This window comes from Chroicocephalus ridibundus, chromosome 3 (assembly GCF_963924245.1).
Source record: "Chroicocephalus ridibundus chromosome 3, bChrRid1.1, whole genome shotgun sequence".
NCBI classification, from domain to species: Eukaryota; Metazoa; Chordata; class Aves; order Charadriiformes; family Laridae; genus Chroicocephalus; species Chroicocephalus ridibundus.
The window spans coordinates 58,529,139-58,551,722 of NC_086286.1; the positions used below are offsets into that span (position 1 = coordinate 58,529,139).

The window sequence follows — 22,584 nt, forward strand, 5'->3', positions numbered from 1 at the left end:
TGTGCTGCAATAGGCTTTGAAAGGTGGTGAACTTCAGCAGCAACTTTTAGCTGGGTTAGATGAAGTTGGAAGCTCGCCTTAGCAACAGTATGTTGGCATGACAGGACATTTGCTCGGAGCAGTAGACTAGTCCAGGAAGAGGTAGAAACCAGACCTGATGTCCAAGCGCTGTTGTGGTGGTGTAGCATAGGATGGAAAGACACTAGTAATGTGCCAGCGGCAAGGCCTGATCCTGTCGGGTGCTGGGCAGAAAAAAGAATCCATGTGGATTTTCATTCAGGTCACATCTCTGAAGTTTGAATGTAAAAATACTAAAACGTTCAAGCAGCATCGTGTTGAACAGTTACTGTTTACTGTTCTTCACTAAATGCCAGTATGGGCCGAGAAGAAAAAGATGTAAAAGCTTTGATTGCATTGTCATCTAGGGTATTATTTCTCCAGTGCGTTCATATCTACATGTCTTCACTGAATTCTTATTTACTCTGATACAGAATGGAATAGGGCCATCTTTTTTAAAAGGAGAGAGAAGCAAACCTTCAAAATTCACAAGGGGATGGAAAATAATCCTTTTAAAAGGCCTATAAATGGAGCATCGGATCTATATACTCATGTTGCAGTACATCAGCAGCATGTGATGGCTTTTTCCTTTTGTTAGGTGTCTCTGCAGTACTGTATACAGATTAAATAGCTACTGCATTGCAGAGAGTTATTAATACATTACATTGCACTTTCAGCGAAGATGTCAGTGTGTCCTTAAGCCTGAATGTACCCTGTGCTTGAGTTACAGTGGGGTTTTTTTTTTTTGTTTGCTTGTTTTATTTTTTTTAATTTTGCTGAGGATAACTTATTTCTTCAGTAAATCCTTAGCCAGTTGGGAATTATGGAATAACATGATTCCTAACCTCTATAAACTCCACTTATTTTTCAAGTTTAGAAAAATCAAGGCTTTGTTCCGAACCAAAACCAGGTCACCCTTCTCAACTCTTAATTCTGATGCATTAATAATATGATCTTATGGCACTGTGCATACAATGGGAGAGAGCAGGAGACAAGGCAGAGAAAGGAATACATCACCTTAAAGGTAATGCAGATAAACAAAAGCCAATGAGGAAAATGAGGAGAAGTGGGGCAAAACCACTATTTTTCTGGCACATCTGCGTTCTTTCTCGTTGGCGATGCATGTTAGACAGTAACAGTAGGGGTTTGAGTTTGTAGTCTTCTGCACTGACAGCTCTCAGTGCTACGCATGTTTAAAGTGATGGGGGCTGTGAAGGGTTGTTCTTGGGGAAATCCTCGTGTAGGGGGTAAGCTTCTGCTGACTTGTACATGGGCATGTAAGGGAGAGCTAAGGTCAAGTGTGGGTATGAACAGATGAAAGAGCAAGGCAGAGCGGAGTAAGGACCTCGGCTCTGTTCCCCTCTCCTCCCCACCCACTGTAATGCTCATGAGAGCTCACTGCGCCAGTTCAGACCGGTGGCTGAAGCTCACGCTGCGTCGCTTATACCTAGCCCACTGAAGCAGATGCGGGAAGCCCTCTGACCCTGGCTGCCCCTGGGTCGGTCACCGGGCTTGATCCAGCCCTTCAGAGTTCAGGACGTTCGTCACTACTAAATGACGAAGCTGCTGGTGTTGATTTTATGTCATAGGACTTCACAGAAGTGACTAAGCAGTGCCCCGTGGCTGGCTGACATTCTGTAGGTCTGCCCAGGAGTTAGTTAAAACCTCCCTCAGAGATCCCATAGGTAAAAGTAGGCACGAGGTGTGAGGAAGCAGAGGTCCAGAAATACGTGTGAACATGGAGAATAGCAAATGTACGGTAAATTTGCCACAGTCAGGTTATTTGAGTACCTGTATGCTGCACCGTGCATGTGCTGAGGACGTTGGGACCAATGTTGGCCATCCTGTGCCTGTGAGTGCGTCCAGGACTTACAGATACATAGTGACTCTGTCTGAAGTATTGTGCAGATATTGCAAAAAGTGTGCATGTATATCTTTTAATGTAAATATGTAAGTATTAAAAAAACCCTCAAAAACCTGCAGGAGAATGTGTTTGAGAGAGAGCATGTCTCAGTCATCTCAGACGTGGCAACAGGTTTGTAAACACCTGATCTTTTAGCCTGGGTAAGAGGGACTTTCGCCCCGACGTTCAGATCAAAGTGTTTCACACACTGCGAATGGTCTCAAGGCCGTCTGCGCTTCCTTCTTCTACCTCCAGCTTCCTGATGAAAGGCGTTACTCAAGGACTATGCTCTTTAGGAAAACTCAGAATGAAGCCGAAGCCATGTTAGGTATAAGGAGAGAGGGAGTGAATTTCAAATATGATTTAAAAGATAGAGTATCTCTTTGCGGGCTAGGATTGAGCACGCATCTGTGAGAGCACACCTGGAAAGCCGTGCCAGCAGCTGGGAACTCTTTTCACTTCTTTTGCCTCTCAGCTCCAAGATAGAAATGCCATCACCCCCTCCGCAGGCCAAGACAGCCATCAGCTTTCCCACCGGTTAGCACCAGTCTATATCCATTTTTCTCCTTTTCTCTGTTTTTTCATCTTTGCTCCTGTTTCTCCTCTTACTGTCCCCTTCCCTCCAAAACTTTTTTTTTTTTTTAATTCCCTTTTTACTTTGCTTCATTGTGATTTAGCACAGAGCACTTGATGGTGTGGGTTTCACATTTTCTTCTGAAAGTCTTTCCTCTCCCTCTTCAAAAAAAACCACTGAAGCTTTGCAAGCACCCTGCAAAAGCTTGTTCTTGTTTACATTAGGGCAGAATAGGATCCAGGACGATCCTATTGCTGAGGATCATCTTTTTGCATTGCAGGTTCATGGGGGTTTCTAACATAAACAGAAATTTCACAGTACCAGCAGGTGATTTATTTGCTTTAGATGCTTATTGATATTGTCTGCAAATCAAGGAGCAAAGCGTAATAAACACTGTGGAAGTGGGGGCTGTATTTGATGTTTTCACAGCGTTGTCCCTGGAAAAATGGAAGCTAGTGGGTGTTGCTCAGTGAAGTGTGCATTTTAAAGTTACCCACAGTGATACCCATTGTCCTGTCCCTGAATTGCATGATGTCATGTTTCATTTAAGGCTCTTAGCAATGCCGAGGACTGTCGGTGCGCTGGGAAAAAGGCGGTGAGAAAGTTGTGAATCAGGTTTCTGTAAAGCCTTTGTGTTTAGGGTTTTGATAGATAAAAGCTGACTCATGCAATATTTCTGGCGAAGGAGCTGTACAGACTAGTAAGAGCTTCTCATTTTACCTGAGTGCCCAATGAGGTAATTCGGGAACAGCTGAGGGCAGAGCCCGCGGCTCTCCTCTGCCGCGCAGGTAGGTCCTGGGTTGTTCAGAGAGGATTGGAAAAATAGAGAGGACTTGGTCGTCCTGGGTGCGAGGAGCCAGAGACATTCCTCAGTGGTGAGATACTGTCGCAGAGGATTTTCCCTTGCAGTAACGTTCTCAGACATTAGCGTGCTTGCTTGTGACAGAGGCTATTCGGCTTTAAATATTGCAGGAGGGAGGGAGTGGGGGGGCAGTAATTTGACAGACAGAGGCGCATTAGTTGGTGCCTTTTTTTCCCTCATCGTAAGATTTCTAATAAATGGGATTTCTGTTGCTCAAAGTTCAGTTAAAGTACTTGGCAGCTTATCGTTTGTGACAGTTCAGACTGGAGATCTAATCCTGCAAGTATCGTAGCTCTCTAATGTGATTTTGTTCACAAAGGGTGTTAGTTTTAGAAATGATACGTGTTCATATGCAAGATTTGGTAATTAAAAATCTGCTGACCTTCACTTGGACAATATTCAGAGCAGACGATATGGGGAGTGTATTTAAGATCACGTTGGGATTCTTGTAGTGAATGTGTTTTAATTTTTCTTGGTCAGGCAACTGTATAACATTTATGTTTCTCAATTCCAGTGCTGCATTTGAATTTGATACTGAATGTAGAAATTGTTCTAAACAGTCTTGCTTAATTGTATCCACAGTATGAATGCTTTATTTGAAATATGAAAATATCTCAAGGAAAATACAGGAAAGATTTCTTGTAGTCTCATCACTTTTATGTAGCTAAACTTCCAGAGGATGTGAAGCCTGTAATTTCTGGTAATGCTGGCTTTGTAGATAACATCTGAAGTCCTCTTTTTCATGCCAGGAGAAAGGCAACGACAATAGTAATTATGAATATAAATTGACTTGTGAGTTTTTAGTCATGCAGTGTGTCTTAAAATGTCACGTGCAGCAAACAACTCAGAGGAATAAACACCTATATTTAGATAGGGCTTGGGGATCTTTGTGTTTAAATATAAAATTGACTTACAGCACTTTGTCTCTCATTGTATGCTAATGTTCTAGAGTAGCCAAAGCTGCAGAGATAATGGGAAACCATTTATCATTACCATGAATATAGTTACAGGAAGGAGGTATTTGTTAAAGAAAAGTAAGTGACAGAAGAAATGTATGCGTTTTTGGTGAGAACTTGTTTATGGCTGCACGCTGAAAGCGTGAGGTGCGCTAAGACAGTTGCTTTGCAGGCGCCTCCAATGTTGTAACTAATATTACAGCTGCCTGTTGGGGTGAAGCGCGGGTGTTTCTTGCCCTTGCACCGCTGTAGAGCAGGGACACGTTGTTGTTCTTGCTGGGGAGCGCTCCGGGGGAGCAGGGAGGTCTGCAGGGGCTGGGGAGGGGGAGAGGCGAACTGAATTCACGCGAAGGCACAAACAAGAAATGACCTTGTTCGGGGAGCGTGTTTCCTTGTGAGTAGGGACAAGTAGTAATTATCCTCCTTTCAGTGCTGAACGAACAAGTAATTACTGTTATTCCTTAATTAAAGTATGCAAATTGAAGATTTCTCCCCCCCCCCCAACTGAGTTAAATACCGTTATTCACAACTCACAAAAGTTCTCAATATTATTTTGGTTCGTCATTGAAAAGGGTTGGCAAACAAAAGAATGCCTAACAAAAAAAAGCAGTGAACCGGGCCAGATGTGGGTCAGGGCGTGGGAGACTTGCTCAGACCGTGGGCTTCTGCGGGGGCCTGGGGGTGCCTCCAGTTGCACCCACGGTTTGCAGCCTGAGTTTTGGTGACTGTCCCTGCCTGCGGGGGCTGCTCCTGAAATTGGTGACTGGGCTGGACGGGGACTTGTGAATCAGTCCCACAGGGTGCGGGCGAAATTAACTTTATAGTAAATTTGTATGAAAGACAGACATTTGTAAGAGGTTACAGGGTTTGCAAAGGCACTGTCTCTGTTATGGTACATAGAGAATGATTTTGGGGGAGGCTGTTTCCCCTCTGCCCCCCTTCTCTTGTGAATTTTTCACCGGGCAGTCGGTACAGACCTTAGGCAGCTGGCACAAGAGTGAAGATACCTTGCGGGAAAACTGCAGAGTAAAACTGTACCAGACCTCTGAAAAGCCAAATGCGGACCCTGACAAGAGAAAAGAGGATGGGCATGTTGTGGCAATCAAGTGGATTCAGCTGCTGCCTTTCCCCATGGACTTGTGACTGCAGAAATCATCTAAAAATATCTGTTCCTGGTTTTAACAGTGGGGGTGATCCTGCCTACTCTCAAAGGAGTTTCTGAAGATAAAATGGTGAAGCCTTGGAAGACTTACAGATCCTGTGCTATTGGGGAGGGCTGTGGGTTTGTAACAGCTACCTGTAGCTGAGGCAGAAATTGAAGGGTGGGCAGAGCCAGGGCTTGTCCCCAAGCCCTGACTTCCAGGGGCAGAGGGAGCAAAGCCATTGGTGCAGGATTTGCCAGCTGAGGAAAGGAAGCTGCTTCCTGGGCTTGTGCCACGCTGAAATCCCCGGTCCCGTCTCTGTCCTGCCTCTGGGTGCCCAGCTGCCGCCTTGCACTGGGGTCTGGTGCCACCGATGTGGACCCTGAGAAACACATTTCGCTGGTCAGAGATGTAACGGGCAAAAGTTTTAGCAAAAACTCTCCACAGAGAAGCCAAATGACCAATTTACACCCGGCTGGGAAAGGAGTAAGAATGAAGTAAAAAGTAACTTTTGAGGCTAGCAGTCAGGATGCGGCTTTGAGGACAAAACAGACCCAAGATTTTTCAAGTAGCAAGTAGTTTGCTTGGTACACATTTTCTACATTTATGTAGAAAAATACAGGAATAGTCATTTGTATAAAAAAATGGAGGAACTTGAGTTAACTGTGTTGCATGCAATTAATTAGCTGTGCCTAGGAGGTGCCTGGGGTTTGCCAAGGTCAGTGGGAATACAGGTGTTAAAGAGCAAGCCCATTTTAACTGTTACAACTAATCCTTGTTGGTTGTTTTTTTTTATAAGCAATGACATTGTCATTAAACAAGAAAATAAGAGGGTTGGTTTGTTTTTCTAAGACATGTCAAGATCTCTCAATGCTTCTGGCTACAAGTATGTCTTATGAAAAACTGTAACTCCCGTTTCATTGACCTGAATTGTGTTTTGTTTGTTTTTTATATTAATGAGCCTGACAGTGTTTGTGAAGCAAATATTACATATTAATGCCTTCAGGTTATCTGAGAGGCAGACTGCGTATCAGTGAAACAGGAAGAAAAGAGCATAGAATAATGGAATGTCACAGGAACCCTTTATTTCCCACCTAAATGTGGCTAATCAGGTGTTTCTTTGTCATGTAATTTTAGTAAAATATCTTGGGAGTAAGTTAGCGGAAGGCTATCCCTGTTATCTTGTTTACCCTGTGTGTTTTTCAAGGGGGTTTACATCTGCGCAGCAACATTGTGCTTTCTACCTGAACGTGAAAAATGATCTAAAGCTGATAACAAAAATACATTCTTCCTTATCAAAAATGCATACTTTCTTATCACAAGCAATAAGAAGGCAAACATCTTTGTCCATACTCCTTTAGAAATAAGAGAACTTCACTGCATTCTTCAGTTTTAAATATTTTACTGGTTTATTGCTTTATATTTCATTTTGGAGTTTGTACTTGATGTGGTTTATTCAGGAAGGGTAAGAAAATAGGCTTCTATGCTGCAAAACCAGAAGAACCTGGCACAAAGAAAGGCTATATATTTTCAGACTTCAAGGTAAAACCAGGGGTACAGAGGTGCCAAATTAGGTTTTTAATCTAATGGCCAATTTCTGACCCATGTAATGAGCAAATTACTCTCAGTGATAATTCCACGCGTTACCTCGAGGGCAATACTTCTCCTTAACAGAAAGCTAACACCATCATCACTGAAATGGCAGTATTAATTACTCTTGTACGAATAAAATCTTATGCATTCATGATAGGCCAAATAAATCAAACATTCTTCTCTGGGCTTTTTTTTTTTTAATTTGTGGTTTTTTATTTTTAAATAAATAGTAGTGTTTGATTTTGAAAAATGAGGGAATGGCTTTGGGCTTTAAATGAAATTCTCTCCCTCCCTCCTGCCTCTCCCCCCTCCCTAGACTGACTGCAGCAGGAGTGGTGTCCGGGAGGTTTCTGCTTGGAATTGCATAGCAAGTCTGCCTCAGTTTAAGAAGGGCCACCTTAAAGGTTGGGCGGGTTTAATTTGCAGTTTACTGGCTTTATGGTTTCTTTACTGAAACTGCTGTCTAGCGCTGTAATTGCCAGTAAAATGAGGTTGTTGCTGGAGTAAAATAAGGACTAAGCTACCCCTGCGTGGGTAGCTTCGGTATTGCTTTTCTTCCTAAATTGTCACAAGTTCCCTTTTTTCAAAGGACAGACATTCTGAAATTCTTTGAGTTTGAGGCAACGTTTTTTGGGTGGACACATCTCACTGAAATGAAACCTTGAAGTATTGAATTTACCTGCAGCTGCTTTTGCAGACTCTCATGGTGCGCCACACACAACTTGGCCAGAGAGGAATCTGCGTTGCATTGTGCACAGTGTCCTGCAGGGCATTTCGGCGATAAAAAGAAAGTAGAATTGAAATGCCAACAGGAAGACAGACGTCTTATTTTGTTGTTGCATTGATTTGAAAAACAGCTTTGGGTCAGTTCAGCAGGGAGTAATACTCTGGTTTGAGCTGAACAGTTTTAGAATGACTTATTTTCCCAGTAGAAAGCTGAATTATTTGGCAGCACTCTTTCCTATGGGGACTCTTTTTTCAGAAGCTACATTATTTTCATTGGGAAATCGTTCCGGTTTTAGTGTTTTTGTACAAGCCACAGAGCTGGTAATTGATAACTGCTTTTAGTTTTTGTTTGACGGTTGGCCTTACAGAATTAAAAACAAAAGATGCAGTCTGGTATCACTGTGTGATTCTTGAGTTTTCCAAAGCCTCCAAACCAGGGTCAGTGCTCAGCTTGGAGTTGCAGGGACTGCTCCCAACAGAGGGTTTTTTTTTAACCTTAGGGAACATTTTTGAGTCTTATTTCTGTCCTGTGTTGAGCCTGGGCAGTGCATGCCCTAGCACCAAGCCCAGCACACTGGCAGAAGGAGGACATGCCAGAGACATGTATTTGAGCAGGAGGTATGCGGTGCCTGTGTAGTAGCCCCCAGTGGGGGAACCCTACCACCTAAAAAGCATTACAGCCACAGTGGCCCTCAAATTGCATTGTTCTGGTTGTCTTTTGGTTAAAATAGAGTTGTGGCAGTTTTGTATGCTAAAAGCTTTAAAAGTATCTGTTGTCAACTTTTGTGTTATGTGGAGCAGCAACAGTAAACCCACTTCTGTTTATTTTTTTAGATGGCTTCCACTTACCTCTTGATGTTTTACCGGCTGTGACGGAGGCCCTTGACTCCAAGACGAAAGGGGAAGATTTGCACAAGGATAGCAGACCTTTCCGCTACTGTGAAAAAAAAACCATGGACCTGTCAGACAGTGACCGTCCTGTCAGCTTTAGCTCCACTTCCTCCTCTGCTTCTTCCAGGGACAGCCACTGCTCCTTTGGAAGCAGAATGACCTTGGTTTCAAACAGCCACTTGGGCTTGTTCAACCAGGATAAAGAAACGGGTGCCATCAAGCTAGAACTGGTCCCAGCCAGGCGGTTTTCCAGCAACAAGCCACGCAAAAACTCCCCTGTGGAGCAAGAAGATCCTGAGGAAGGTCTTGAAAAAAGACTAAGCATGCCAAGGAAAGCAGAAGCAAAAGGAGCGAGCAAAAACTGTGCGATGTCCCTGGTCACAGAGACCACCAGCCCCAAGCTCCTCTACGTAGACAGAGTCGTCCAAGAGATTCTGGAGACAGAGAGGATGTATGTGCAGGATCTAAAAAGCATTGTGAAGGTAGGAGTCTTGGTTAGGATGGTGTAAAAGGTTCCATAATACTATTTTTTACGTTGTTTGATTTCACGGCAGGACAGATAGACCTGACAATGGAATTGACATTTTCTGGTCTTTATAAGTTAGTGTAACATCATTGTTCTTGTGTGCTCCTAGTTTTTATTTGATTAGATAAATCTAAGCTGTTAGTACATGTTCATGAAGGAATAACAGAAAAAAAACATTCTACATTTGACAGCAGTAGTGAACAAAGAGTGTAACTCTTTGCAGTAATGTTCATTCAGAAAAAAATGTACAATCCTAGAATGTATAGCAGGAAGCAAACAGCAGACAGCGTGTTTGCCCCTTTAAATGCTTTATCTGAAGGGTCTTGCTTATTGATTCTTCCTGCCCTCCCCCCCCCCCCCCCAAATCCTAGTCCTACATGGTTTTTTTTCTGCCTTTTTCTCTTTCCCTTCCATGCAGCTCACAGTGAACAGCTGCAGTCTGTTCACTCCATGTTTTTGGCCTGTAGTACTTAATATGGCATGTGTATTTGCTGGAAAACCCTATTGTTTGGCTGTTATATGAAGGAATTATGTTTTCTTTAATACTAATTCTGAATGGGTGGTGCTAATAAATAGGTGTAGCATTTATTAGCGGCAGTGAAGTTTTTGTCCAATCCCCAGATGAACAGAATCAATCATTTCCCCTTTCTAGTACAGGGAAAAATATGGATGAATTCTTCTGTGGGCTGTTCTGCTCATTCCATGTACTTGTATCTGTGCCATCAGAGTCATGTTCTTTTGTGTTTTTGAAGAGGACAGTTAAGTCCCTTGGCTATTGTTTGTAGTCTGCATACTTAACCGATGTATGTATGATTGCCCACAAAGGATTTCTTGGGAGGTGCATGCTGAATGCACTCTTTATAGAATATATAGCTTTAGGTATATATATATACTATATATATTACACACACTATATAAATATATATATATAGTATAGGTCATCTGCTAAAGAAAGTATCCCTCAGCTGGAGACACTCTACCCATCTGCAGTTCCAACCTGCTTGGTCCCCCAAGCAATGAGCGGGGGAAAAAATGCTAAGGCTTTGATAACACGAATGCACGTCATGAATAAACACCCCCACCCCCCAGAGTTCTCATAGAGAAGGCTTTTTCTGCCAGACTTTATTGGTTTCTGTAGCTACTGCTGTTTCTCTACGTTCAACTGTTGCCTAAGTTTCACTTTGGAGTGTTTAAGTTTGTCATATGTTGCAGAAGCAAGCCAACTTCTGTGCACAGTCACCGTTCACTAGGCATGACATTCATGGTTTTGGAAACCTTAGCTCTTGCTCATCCTTCTATGCAGTAAACTATACAACTTGAGAAACTGAAAACGATCATTAAAATCTTGAAACAGATTTTCCATTTACAAGTAGGAGGGACAACAAATGCTTGCTAGAAATACTTTAAGCATTGCTACAGTAGATGTAGTGTAAATGTGTCAAATGCTCTTGAAGTTTTGAAAGAACTAGAGGAATTTACCTGTGAAATGCCCAAGCCTATTTCCTACAGCAACTAATAAATAATGAAGCTTTGCGTGGCACTTGACAGCCTGTTTGAGAGATGGAGTGGTTGGCAGTGGGGCTTTTCTTAGGTAGGTATTGGGGATCTGAGGGCTTCAAAGGAGCTCCTTCCCAAATGGTGAAGACAGTGGGGAACCAGCTACCTCAGGCTGTGCACGTTCTTTGGTTGGTCTTAGGGGAGGGAGGTGTGACTGGAAGCATGTTACAGAGGAGCCCATTTTATATGTTTCTCAGGATTCCTTTCTCCATGGGTTACCTTAGCAATGCTGCAGTGATTTACCTAAACAAGAGTGGTGGTCATGAGAAGGATGGGAAGACTCCACAGACATCTGCAAGAGTGTCACAGCCTTACAGGATTTGATTATCGGGGCCTCTGTGACTTAAGGCCATTTAGTTTGGCAGCCAGCTGACTGCTGCTGAGCCAAACTAAGATGAAAGGAAGCAGCTTGGTCTGTCTTATTTTCCAGATAAACACGGGTCAAATTTTGGCAGCTGTTTAGGAAATGGGATGAGAATGGGAAAAGGGGAGCTGGGGAAGGGTCAAAGGACAGTTGCTGCCCAAGAAGTGTGCGGGAACTGAAGAGACACATGAAGGTGGGAGCTGGTGGAGGAAAACATCAGCAAATGAACCAGTGCTAAGTGGAGAGAAAAAATCATTAGAGGGAAAACAATATGAGGAAATGAGAGAAAACCCAGGAAGTGGAAAGTTGAGAGGAGTATGAAATTGGTTGGAAATGGAGCGCTCTAGCCAGTTTTGCAGCTGACTGCAATACAGCAGCTCATGTACACAGACTAAAAATAGTAAGAAGATTGTTTTGTTTTGGGGTGGGGTTTTTTGGCAGGGGGAGGAAAGGAGGAAGAGAAGCAGGGCAACCTGAAGAGATGCCAGACTGAGGATGGCATAAGAACAAAAAGGGGAAAATGAACAGGTACTATTTTAATCACCCTCTACCCCTAGCTGAGAACTGTCGGTACAGATCTGCCTGTTGCTTTTTGTCCCCTGGTAGTGGGGATTTGCTGATGCTACCCTCTCATGACAATGAAAACATATGTAAAAATATGTTCTTACTGTTTTCAGCACTTTGAAACAGGTTCTAGAGCTGGAACTGAAAGGGTGTCAAAACTCACATCCATGAATCTACTCTCTAAATTTCTGGTGTAAAGCAAAGCATATTTTCCTGTGATGACACTCAAGCTTTGGGGGAGAGTTGGGCCTTTTTTTTTTTTTTTTTTTTTTTTTTTGAGTTTAGGTTTTGGGGGAGTTGGGGAGATTTTTTTTTTTTTTTTTTTTTATTGGGGGGAGGGGTTGTTGAGTTTGTTTGGTTGGTTTGTGTTTTGATACATCCACACTCTTTCCTGTCATCCAGATCATTGATGAATATCTTAAACAGGACTGGACCCAGTATTAAACCCTGGGGTATGCTGCTAGTTACTGGCCTCCAACTAGATTTTGTGCCTTTGATCACCACCCCCAGGGCCCGTCCATTCAGACAGTACTCAATCAGCCTTACTGTCTACTTTTCCAACCCACCCTTTATCAGCTTGACTGTGAGGATCTTATATGGGACAGTATCAAAAGGCTTTCCGAAGTCAAGGTAGACGATATCCACTGCTCTCCATTCATCTACCAAGCCAGTGATTTCATCATAGAAAGTTATCAGGGAGGTGAACTTCCACTTGGTGAATCCATGCTGACTGTTCTTGATTACCGTTTCGCCCTTCATGTGCCTGCAGCTGGTTTCCAAGATTTTTGCACATAAATGTAAAGAACGTACACAGCTGTACACAGATGACCCATTAACATGGATGGTGTGAAGTTGCATGTAGGATCCTGGTACCATCCCAAGTCAGCTCATTAAAACTAGCATAGTAGTTTGGACAGTGTCCTTTCAGCCTATGTTATCCTTAGAACATGTAGAGTTATCATGCTTGACATAAAAGACTATGGAGTGAATGGGGGAAAATAGAATTTCACCCTTTTTGATGCCTTTGTTGACCTAATGCTGTTAGGTCATTAATAAGTAAATAAATAAAAATAAACTAAAAAGGCATAACTTCTGTTGGCCTTTGAGTATCTGGGTGGTCTTTGTTCTTAACAGCCCCAAAATGCTAGACAGATGTAGAAATTGACTTCACAGGACATGGCTAATGTGATCTTTAACTGATACTGTAGACCTGCTGAGGTTCTCCAGCTTTCTTTTCAATAGCTGATAAGGGCTGATGGGCTCAGGATGAGTGAGAGGGGGCCATGCAGGCACCATTTGGCTCCCTTTGCCCCAAGATACACTTTAAAAACAACTGCTTTTCTAGCTAGTACAGCCATTTTGTCTGTGACCTGAAAGAACGCTTGAATTGTGATAGTTCTGAGGCATGCTGCTGTGATTCTTGCACAGGCAAGCATTGTAACAAAGAGAGAGCGAATTTTTCCATTGTTTGGTATGTTTTATCAGATGATCTGTTAAGTATGATTAAAATTTTGAATTAGTACAGCTTGAAGCGTGTTTTGGGCAAGTCTGAGATGAGAAATCGGATACTTCTGCTTCCTGCTTGTGTCACGCTGACAGGTGTACTGGCCAGGGCAGAACCTGCAAACCTTCTCTTCAGGACCCAGCATGACTTTTTCAAGTAGCAAATTAGTTATAATAGGCATAAACATAGATTAGAATAGCTTACTGAAATAACTTTTTTTTTTCCCCCTTAAGTAAAATGCTGTCCCTGAGTTTATAATAAAAATGTGTTTTGCTCTCATGGTTCATAGGAGTCAGAAGTTCGTATTCGTAATTTGTACAAATGCTTGTAACTCTAGAAAAAGACATCCACGCTTGTGTTTCACCTTTGCAAAATGAGGGAGCAATGCAAATGCGCTGTTTATAGTGCTTGCATCTGTCATGCTACATTAAGTACACTCTCAGAGCGATATCAGCTCCTTGAAAACATCTAGATCATAGAATGGTTAGAGTTGGAAGGGACCTTCAAGATCATCTAGTTCCCAAATCCCTTCCATGGGTGGGGACACTTTCTACAAGACAGGTTACTCAAAGCCCCATCCAGCCTGGCCTTGAACACTTCCAGGGATGGGGCATCCACACCTTCCCTGGGCAACCTGTTCCAGTGTCTCACCACCCTCACAGTAAAGAATTTCTTCCTGATATCCAATCTAAATCTCCCCCCTTTCAGTTTAAAACCATTACTCCTCGTCCTATCATGACATCCCCAGTAAAGAGTCACTCCCCATCTTTCCTGCCCCCATAGGAGAGGTGCTTCATCCCTCTGATCATTTTTGCGGCCCTCCGCTGGACTTGCTCCAGTGAGTCCATGTCCTTCTTATGTTGGAGTCCCCAGAGCTGGACACAGTACTCTAGGTGGGGTCTCACCAATGCAGAGTAGAGGGGCAGAATCACCTCCCTCGACCTGCTGGCCACGGTTCTTCTGATGCAGCCCAGGATGCGGTTGGCTCTCTTGGCAGCGAGTGCACATTGCCGGTTCACATTGAGCTTCTCATCCACCAGTACCCCCAAGTCCTTCTCCTCAGGGCTGCTCTCAATCCATTCTTCACTGCATGAACCTCAGCCATTTGATATAAGAACTCCTATCAGTAAAATAATATCAGTAAAAAGTCGTTGGCATCTACACAATAGCTAGAGGGGAGTGGAGCATGTGTTGCCAGTGCATTTCACAAATATTTGATGCAAATGGAGGCTGAGCTTCAGGAATCTTGAACTCCATCTGAAATCTGGGAGACTTCTTTTATGTGAATGAATACCCCTAGCCTTTCACTCCAAACGTGACAATTTTTAACCTATCTCTACTGGACTAGTTGAAGTCTCTCTCCTATCTGTTCTGCAGATATTTTGTCCCCTGCCCCTCTTTTTTTATAGTCAAGCCTTTTTACCTAGAGAGTTCCGTTCTCCTCAGCCCCATCTTCTGCCTATCATCTCCCTGCCCATCTGTCCTAAGTCTTCTCTCAGGAAATCCCATCCTTATTCCCTGTCAATACATATTGTCTCATTTCCTCATGGGATTTATCACTTTTAGTCTTTCTCTTTCCTATGTTCGTAGTGTCTACTGACTCCAGATCCCTCTCCATAGTTGTCTTGGCGGGTCTGAAGACACCCTTAAAAAAACTTGTCACAGTCTTTTGCCAGGTCTATTGTGGTTTTCCCTCTATACCTCAGCTTTTTATTTAGTCTTTCATCTGACAATGTTTTCATCACCATTCCTCCCTCTCATTTCATCACCATTCTGCCCTCTTAAGTTCTGATAACATTCAGTCACCATCTTCTGGTGTCCATCAAGGTTGTTCCTGTTTTCTCCTTCCCATCTTTCTGTAGGACTCCTTTGTGTCTCCTCTGCCCTGGAACTGCACATCACATTTCTCCACACTGCATAAGGTTTGCAGAGGGTCACTGAGGCACAGGAAGAATCTCTTCCCTGCCCTTGCTTCAGAGGAGCAGATCTGAACCTGATGCGACTGGCAGCATCCAAGAATGGCAGTTGTGGGTTAAGACCTTGTAAAGCCTGAGCCGAAACATGCGAAGGACCATTGCTAAAAGTTCCTGTTGGGAATATGTGAATTTGAGGGGCTTCTCCTCCCCTGAGTATGGTCAAATATAGGGAGATTTGCACAAAGACAGCAAAAGGCATGCTCTTGGGAACAAAGTCTCCATTATGCTCCAGTCTGCCACTGACCCTCTTTGAGATGTTGGGCTATGGTTCATGTCCCTGCTAGTCAGCCTGGGGGTGCTTGTCTTCTCAGGGTGAAAGGTCACCAAAATTTTTCAACATGAGCAAAAAAGGGCATTCTTTCTCAAAAAGGCCCGGGGGAATGCTTTTGCTGAAATCTCCTAAAACAACTCAGCAGGGAGGCAGGTTTCTGGCATGGAAAGCTTCATCCAAGGTGAGTGTGTCTGTTGAAGTTATATATGCCTTGGGGAAGGGGGGATGCCTTGTAAAGGGAAATATTGGACATTTGCAGCAGATACGTGTTGTGGCACCGATGATTAAGGAAAGCCCTACTGAGAGGAAGTCAGTATCGGAGTTTTATTGTTCCCAGTTTCCTGCCTTCTGGTGCTGTGGTTAGAGGATGTCTCTTTCTACATTTAGGCAATTAGTTAAAAAGACAACTCGGAAGACTACATGTGCGCATTGTCACTTCTTGCAGTATGTTAGTGAAAGCATAGTTGCTTGGGCATTGGGGTTTTGGACAGCATAACTCTAAAATAAAGTTAATTCCTCCTAGGTTCAAAAAGTAGGAATTCCAGTATAGCTAAGGCATCCCAGAATGTTTGTTCCCACATTATACTTAATTTCCATTTGCAGCGTCTTTTTCTATGGCTGCTAACCTGCATGCCTGAGGAAGATACCTTTAGATTGCTGACATAGGTTGCACATGAAGATGTTACTCTGGAAGAGTACCTCTGTTGGGCAGTACAGAATTCCGGCACCCAGCAAAAAGGAAGGGTTTGATTAGCAGAGCTGCCCTTTGTGAGCATTTTGTAGATGAGAAATTTCACAGGGTGCTTTAATGGGAAGATTATTGAATGTAACTGAGAAGATAACTGTGATGTGAGAGGATGTACCAGTCCCTCCTGTGTAAGCATCCTGAATTTTACGGCACTGCTGTAATCATCAGACTCTAATGATGGCATTCTTCTGAGGTTTTTCATTACGTTTATTTCACTCAGGGAGCAGTGATGTGTGGTCTCACAATTAGTATTTTTTTTAGCGCATTAAGGCTAGAAGTCAGCGTACCATATCAGTGTCTGTAAAGCTATGGAGCAATACCTCAGCTTCACTTACAGGCACTGCAGGTTTACAAGTCTTGTCTGTCTGACAAAGGCTGCTGACCTACTTCATTTATTTGTCTTAAATCTTCACCACAAAAGAGAGAATGCAGGTGATGAGTGCGTGGGTTTTAGGCATTTACTTTTCATTTCCTTATGAACAAAGTGGTGATTTAGAAACAGGCTCTCCTCACTGGGGCCAGCTGCAGAGCCTGTCCTATACAGAAAGAAAAGACGTTTAGTTTAGATTTAAACAGTGATATTCAGAGCGAGATTCTTCCCTGGTCGAAATTTCTCTTGCTAATGACATTAAAAAGCAGTTAAAAGCAGGTTAGCACACATGCTATTCTTTCTGACTAGGGATTGATCCTTATGCATTTAGAAAATTTGGATGAGCAATTTAAATTACGGGCAAAACAAATATTATGATCATGACAGGGATAAGTTTAACGGTGATCAGTTATTTGGTATGCTTTTGAGCTGATGAACTTTCTCACTGCTTGGTTTTTTTCATCCATGAAGGAAGAGCTGTGATTGACCTCCTCAGGAAAAGCATGGATTAAAAGCAAAGAAAACTTTCTCCAGTAATACTGAGATATGATAGTTGAAATGAAATTGTGCTTGGGGATCTCAGTACCGACTTAAGAGGGCTTCCTGAAGTTCGTGAAGTTTCAACAGAGTTACAGCAGTATAAATTGGAGCAGAAAAATGTTCCCCTTACAAAAATCTGTAATAAATTTGGAAGCAGCTGTATTGGAGAATGTTAATGTTTTGTTTTGTTTCTGGAGTTGCTGTTTAAAAATCAGGACCATAATCTACAGTGGATACTGTTGAGAGGTGAGGTATCTAAGAACACCATTGGGTATATTACCAAGCAGGTGTAAACAGCTGTTCTGGCTACCCTTAAAGAAATACCTAAAGATTTTTTTCTTCTGAGTCAGTAGGACTATTCAGTTTTCCCTTCAGACTTCTTGCTTCCTGGATGTGAGCCACGTTAAACATCCTAAAGCAACCTGAAGTGATGGAAGCGTACACAAACTGTTGTTAGTGTTTGTGTCTTACGTAGTTTTAGATGAGGTCATTTCTGAAACTCCAAGATCTTGAACAAAACTATTTTGCCAGCTATGTATGCTTTAAGCTTCTCACCATCTGTACCCTTAAATGAAACCAAAACAAAAGCAAAATCAAAACCCAAACCTTGTTTTGCTGGGCATATGAGAAGGATTCTGGGCTTTGGAAAAAGGTGTTTTACAGCTGTACGGTAGGAATGTATTGTATTGTGAACAACCAGAAGTAACCTAACCAACCAGTTACATGGTAAAGGCAGCTGCTTATGTTGTGGCATGAACAGAGTGCTGTTTGTAAGCTAACCTCATAGGAAATATGCAAAGCCAGGGTTAAATATACCGATGCGTGTTTTTTCTTATCTGCATCATCACTGCTGGGTCTTATTTCTGCTGGTAACATTCATAAATGTCTTTCATTCAGCACGTTCCCGAGTATTTGAAAGACACTGAATAAAATGTCATCGCTGCCTTGCGTTTTCTCTGCCTTTGCTTTTCATCCAGTTCTTATCTTGCAGCTAGATTGTAGAAACTTGTTGGGACAGGGACTGCCTTTGTCAGGTGATTGCCGAGCTTCCCGTACGGCTGGGGACTGCATACATTAAGACAGCACAAACATATAGCCATAACTTTGTGTTTGTTTTAAGGTCAGCTCCGTGTTTGGAAAGCACAAAAGAGTGAGTTATACTGTGGTAATAAATGAGCTGTCTATAAATGTACAGTGAGCCTTTCTCAGGCTCTGGGTGGGAGAGAAGCTGCTGCTCTTCCAGGGAGCTGCAGAATTACCGAAAAGCCCGGCTGCCACTGCTCTTGTCCTCCCTTTTTATTGCAACAGGGCGTTAAATCGTTCAACCGTGCTGTTTGCAACCTCCTACCCGCTTTCTAAATGCGAATGAATATAGATAAAAGGGTGAAAGTTAATCTTCTGTTCCGGAAAGCTCTATTCTTTTGGGAGGGGGGAGGCAAGAGGAAGATGCAGTTAAATGCAGAGCGTGCCGTATCGGAGTGCTGGTGGTGGGCAGGGGGCTCCGGGAGTGAAACTTTGCTCCTGGGACTGCACTGAGGCTGGAGTGGGAGGTTGTGTCCCTCCTTAGTAGGATGTATAGAGCCCTTCTGGAATTCAGACAGTAACAAAAGCAAGATCTGTTCACCTCTGCCCCTCTGGCTCGCTGTTGATCAGGAGCTCGACGTGGCAGAGCAGCAGCTCTGGGAAAGTTGCAGGTTTATCGAGGCCGGACTGCAAAATTGGGAGGAATAGGTCACAGAATCACAGAATGGTAGAGTTGGAAGGGACAGGTCGTGAGAGCTGAGAGGCAGGGGAGAAGTGCAGCTTATGCTGTGAAATTTTTGGTAAATATTGAAATGTTTTGGTAAGCTGATACGGTTTTTTTGCAGAACAACGGGGATTTCTGTAAAGAAATTTCAAAATGTGGAAGTGATATCTTAAAGCCAAACAAATTTCTGCATTTCCAGCCAGACCACAGTTTCTGAAATTTTATTTGCTTATTGTGTCCATTTCCATTCTCATCCATGGAAATATTTGCCCACTTTTTAATTTGTTATATCGTTGATATTAAATACGACTTGTCAGTGAACAATGTTCTTCTAGTAATCCGTGACCTTTAAACCTGAAGGCTTAACAAACCACATAGCAGTCTCCCTCTTTTCCGCTCTCACCACTCCCACAGATTAAGGTGTGGAGGTAGCTGCTATTTTTTGTGGTTTCATGAGAAGACCGTTTTGCAAATAAACCACTCTTTAAAAGTTTTTACTTGCAAACCACCCACTACTACAAGCTTCCTTTTCATTGCTGTTCATACATCAATAATAAAAGCCATCCATAAGTCTCTGGGAATCATGTGGTTCCTAAGGTTAAAATAAATGTGTGTTTAGGATGGTGTGCAGATTTTCTCCATTATGCTGGGTTTACATATTTATTCTTTGGAAAACAGACTCTTTCAGTTTCCCTTCCTGTGTTTTAAAATAAACATTTCTCTTCTGGAATGTCTCATTTAACTTGTACGCATATCAAGATTTCCTTTAAAAAAATGTTAACATTCATTTGCCGTACAAATTGGGGAAAGTTTGTTTAACAGGGTTAGGGTCTACTGCACAAGACTCAGGTTCCTTTCCTGGGTGATTCACACATTCAAAGGCTAAATATGCCTTAGTAATTCTCTGTGCTTTGCTTGACTGTCATTTAGTAAGGTCATAATCAGACCAACTAAGCAGCGTTGTGAGAATTAAATTATACCTGATGAACTTCATTTATTTTTATTTTTTTTATTTGGAATTATTAAACATTTTCAGCTGGTACTTTTTTAAAAAGCTCTAGGTTACTGAATGATGATAATGATGTTGATTGACACTGATGTCAAGCCTCAATTGAAGCCTTAGTTTCAGAAATCTCTAGAGCACTTACTTCATCTGCCTAGCAACCTCAAACTATTTGACATCCTAATTACTGTTTAATATTTTCATTTGGCTGTCCTCATTACTGTAGCTTATGTCTTGTGTGTTTCCTCTTAACTTTAGGAAGTCGGTTGGATTGAGGCCTCACATAGCTCTGCAGTGAAATGTCAGTAAACATTTTGTCTGTTATTGTCCCATGATCTCCATCTGGTCTCTGAACTTGCCTCTTAACTGCATGTCTGAGTAGCGATTCTGAGTGCCAGCTTCTGGGAAAAATCCCTGTAGCTGTGATTTAGCAGTGGGTGCTGGCTGATATCTGAAGATAAGCATGGGATGTGGTTTTAATCAGTGGGTTACAACTTCAATAAGTTAGAGTTCTGAAGTGTCTGAGTGGGGTTACATGTGAGTTTCTGTTCCCAGTGATTTACCCATACTGTCTTTACAGATGATGGACAATTTAGGGACAATTACGTTCAATTCATGAATCCCAGTTTCAGTTTATGAGTGCTTTTAGTGCATCTCGATCAAGTTACAGTTTGATTTAATTGACAGCCTGGCTTCCAAGGTGTCTTTTTAAGATGGGAGACTTTAGCTTGAAATTTCCACAGTTGAACAGGGGAATATTATTGAACTTCGATTGTGTTTCATTAGAGGAAACATTCACTTCAGCAAAGGCAAAGTCCATGGAAGCAGACCATCCAAGCAGGCTGGCAGTTCAACGCTGGCTCACCTGGTGGCAGGCTTTGACCCTCCAGAGAGCTTCATAGATGCATCATTCCTTCTAAAATGGCTCATGGGACAAAGACAACAGAAGAAGAAATCAGGGCTTGGGCAAAAAGAAAGGCCATAAACCCCTACCCTGGTGGAGTAGGCATCATAGCACGTGTGCCTCCTTCCACCCCGGTCCTAGGAGGTAGCTGTGGGGCAGTGCTGGAAGCTGACATGGGCATCCTCTGACACTGGGACTCAGTAAAGCGGCTGTGCAGAGCCTGCTTTAGAGGCTTAGGCTCTAAAGCGGTGGGCACCTGCCCACAGGTGCAGGAAGCTATGGTGGTACCTCACAGCCATGCTTAGTGGGGGGGCTGTTGTCCTAGTCTGAGGACCTTACGGATGAACTTGGTGGAACAACATAGGGAGTGTTGAGGGACCTCTCACTTGCAAAGTTTTCCAGAGCAAATGCTTCAGTTCAGTTCCTGGGACTAGCTGTACTCTGACAACTTGAATTCCTGTGATACGATCTCCTGAGTGTTACGTTGTTGACATGTACGTGCCCTAGAAATTTCTAACTTTGTATACAACCCCACCTGTGCTCATCTTCTGCATGGACACAACTGTTCAAAGGCAGCCTAAACCAAAGAAAGCTTGCGGTTTAGAGGTGCAAAACATAGTGTTAGGACTCAGGAATTCCTCACAGCTAATTTTGGCTGACACGTGCCCCCCCGTGGCTTTCCATGCATGTGGATGAAGTCAAAGGGACCTACTAGGGGTCACTGCTTCCAGTCATTAGTATCTGTAATGGGCCAGTGTTTTAACATCTGTAATGTAGGTGAGGAAATCACACTGATTATAGAAAATCTGTCACTCAAGAATAGCTACATGGAAAAAAAAAATTCTTCCCCTTCTCTTGTGTAGGTAAAATGTAAGTTAATACTGTTAACTTTAACTTAACTTTAACTTTTTTGCAGAACCCTCACTGTGGAAAGTGTTGGGAGAAGTCTGTCATGATCACCTTACTCTGCAATGCTAAACAGTGGAAAGAAAACTTAAATGTCCTCTATTTTTAGTCTTCCTTCATACCATATTCTCATGACTCTTACCATCAATCTTTGCCCTTTCTACACGAAGTCAGTGAAGTATCGTCTTACTGTATCACATCTGCTTTATTGCTGTTATTCACAGGCTGCGTGTGAGCCGACCGCACGTGTAAATTGGTTGGTTCTGAGGAAGCTGGTCATTAACACAGGTGAGCGCGGTATGGCATCCTCCACCACCTCCACCCAGGGTCTGATGCCAGCAAGGTGCCCTCCTGCCAGGTCAGAGACTCCGCTCTTCTGCACAGACATTGGCCAGGAAAGAAATCAATCACAACCCTTATCTAGTAACAGATTGTATAAAGCATACAGATTACTTTGGCCATTCCCATTGGGACATTCGCTGACTGTCAGTAGTGGGAGGTATTCTCCTCACCCTTCACCCTCGATGGCAGCATGTAGGTGGGTGCTTCAGAGCCCACCTGCGAGGCCTGAGGGGGCTCTTTCCCACAGAGCTTTGCTAGCGCTGACAAGTGCCAGTCTTATGCATGAGGCACTGAGGGATGTCAAGTGAATGGAAACAGGGGTTAGGAAGTGCACGGAGCGCAGGAGCTTTCTGCTCCCATTGCTGAAGTGAGCAGAGGAGGTCACGTCTCCAAGTCTGTGTTGTCCTCAGAAAGACCCTGGCTTTGGCTGTCGGTTGGTGGCAGGGCCGTGCATAGCCCCAGACAGGTGCTGATCTTTCGGACCTGTCCGTGCTTTGGCTTATGTGAGGGTTTTCCTGCTTCAGATGTCTTTAAAAAAACCCCACCAAATACCACCAC

The 22,584-nt window shown here is 43.1% G+C and overlaps 1 protein-coding gene across 4 annotated transcripts in view; it reads left to right on the top strand.

The window, feature by feature from the left end:
- PLEKHG1 (pleckstrin homology and RhoGEF domain containing G1) overlaps window positions 1-22,584 on the top strand; it is a 140,081-nt gene that overhangs the window by 79,491 nt on the left and 38,006 nt on the right. For 3 of the 4 annotated variants that reach the window (XM_063329291.1, XM_063329292.1, XM_063329294.1), the window contains one exon: window positions 8,648-9,186. In XM_063329291.1, the coding sequence (XP_063185361.1) occupies window positions 8,648-9,186 (539 nt within the window). Of the gene's footprint in view, window positions 1-3,271; window positions 3,323-8,647; window positions 9,187-22,584 lie in introns of those variants that run through there. The other variant, XM_063329293.1, reaches the window with a different exon arrangement.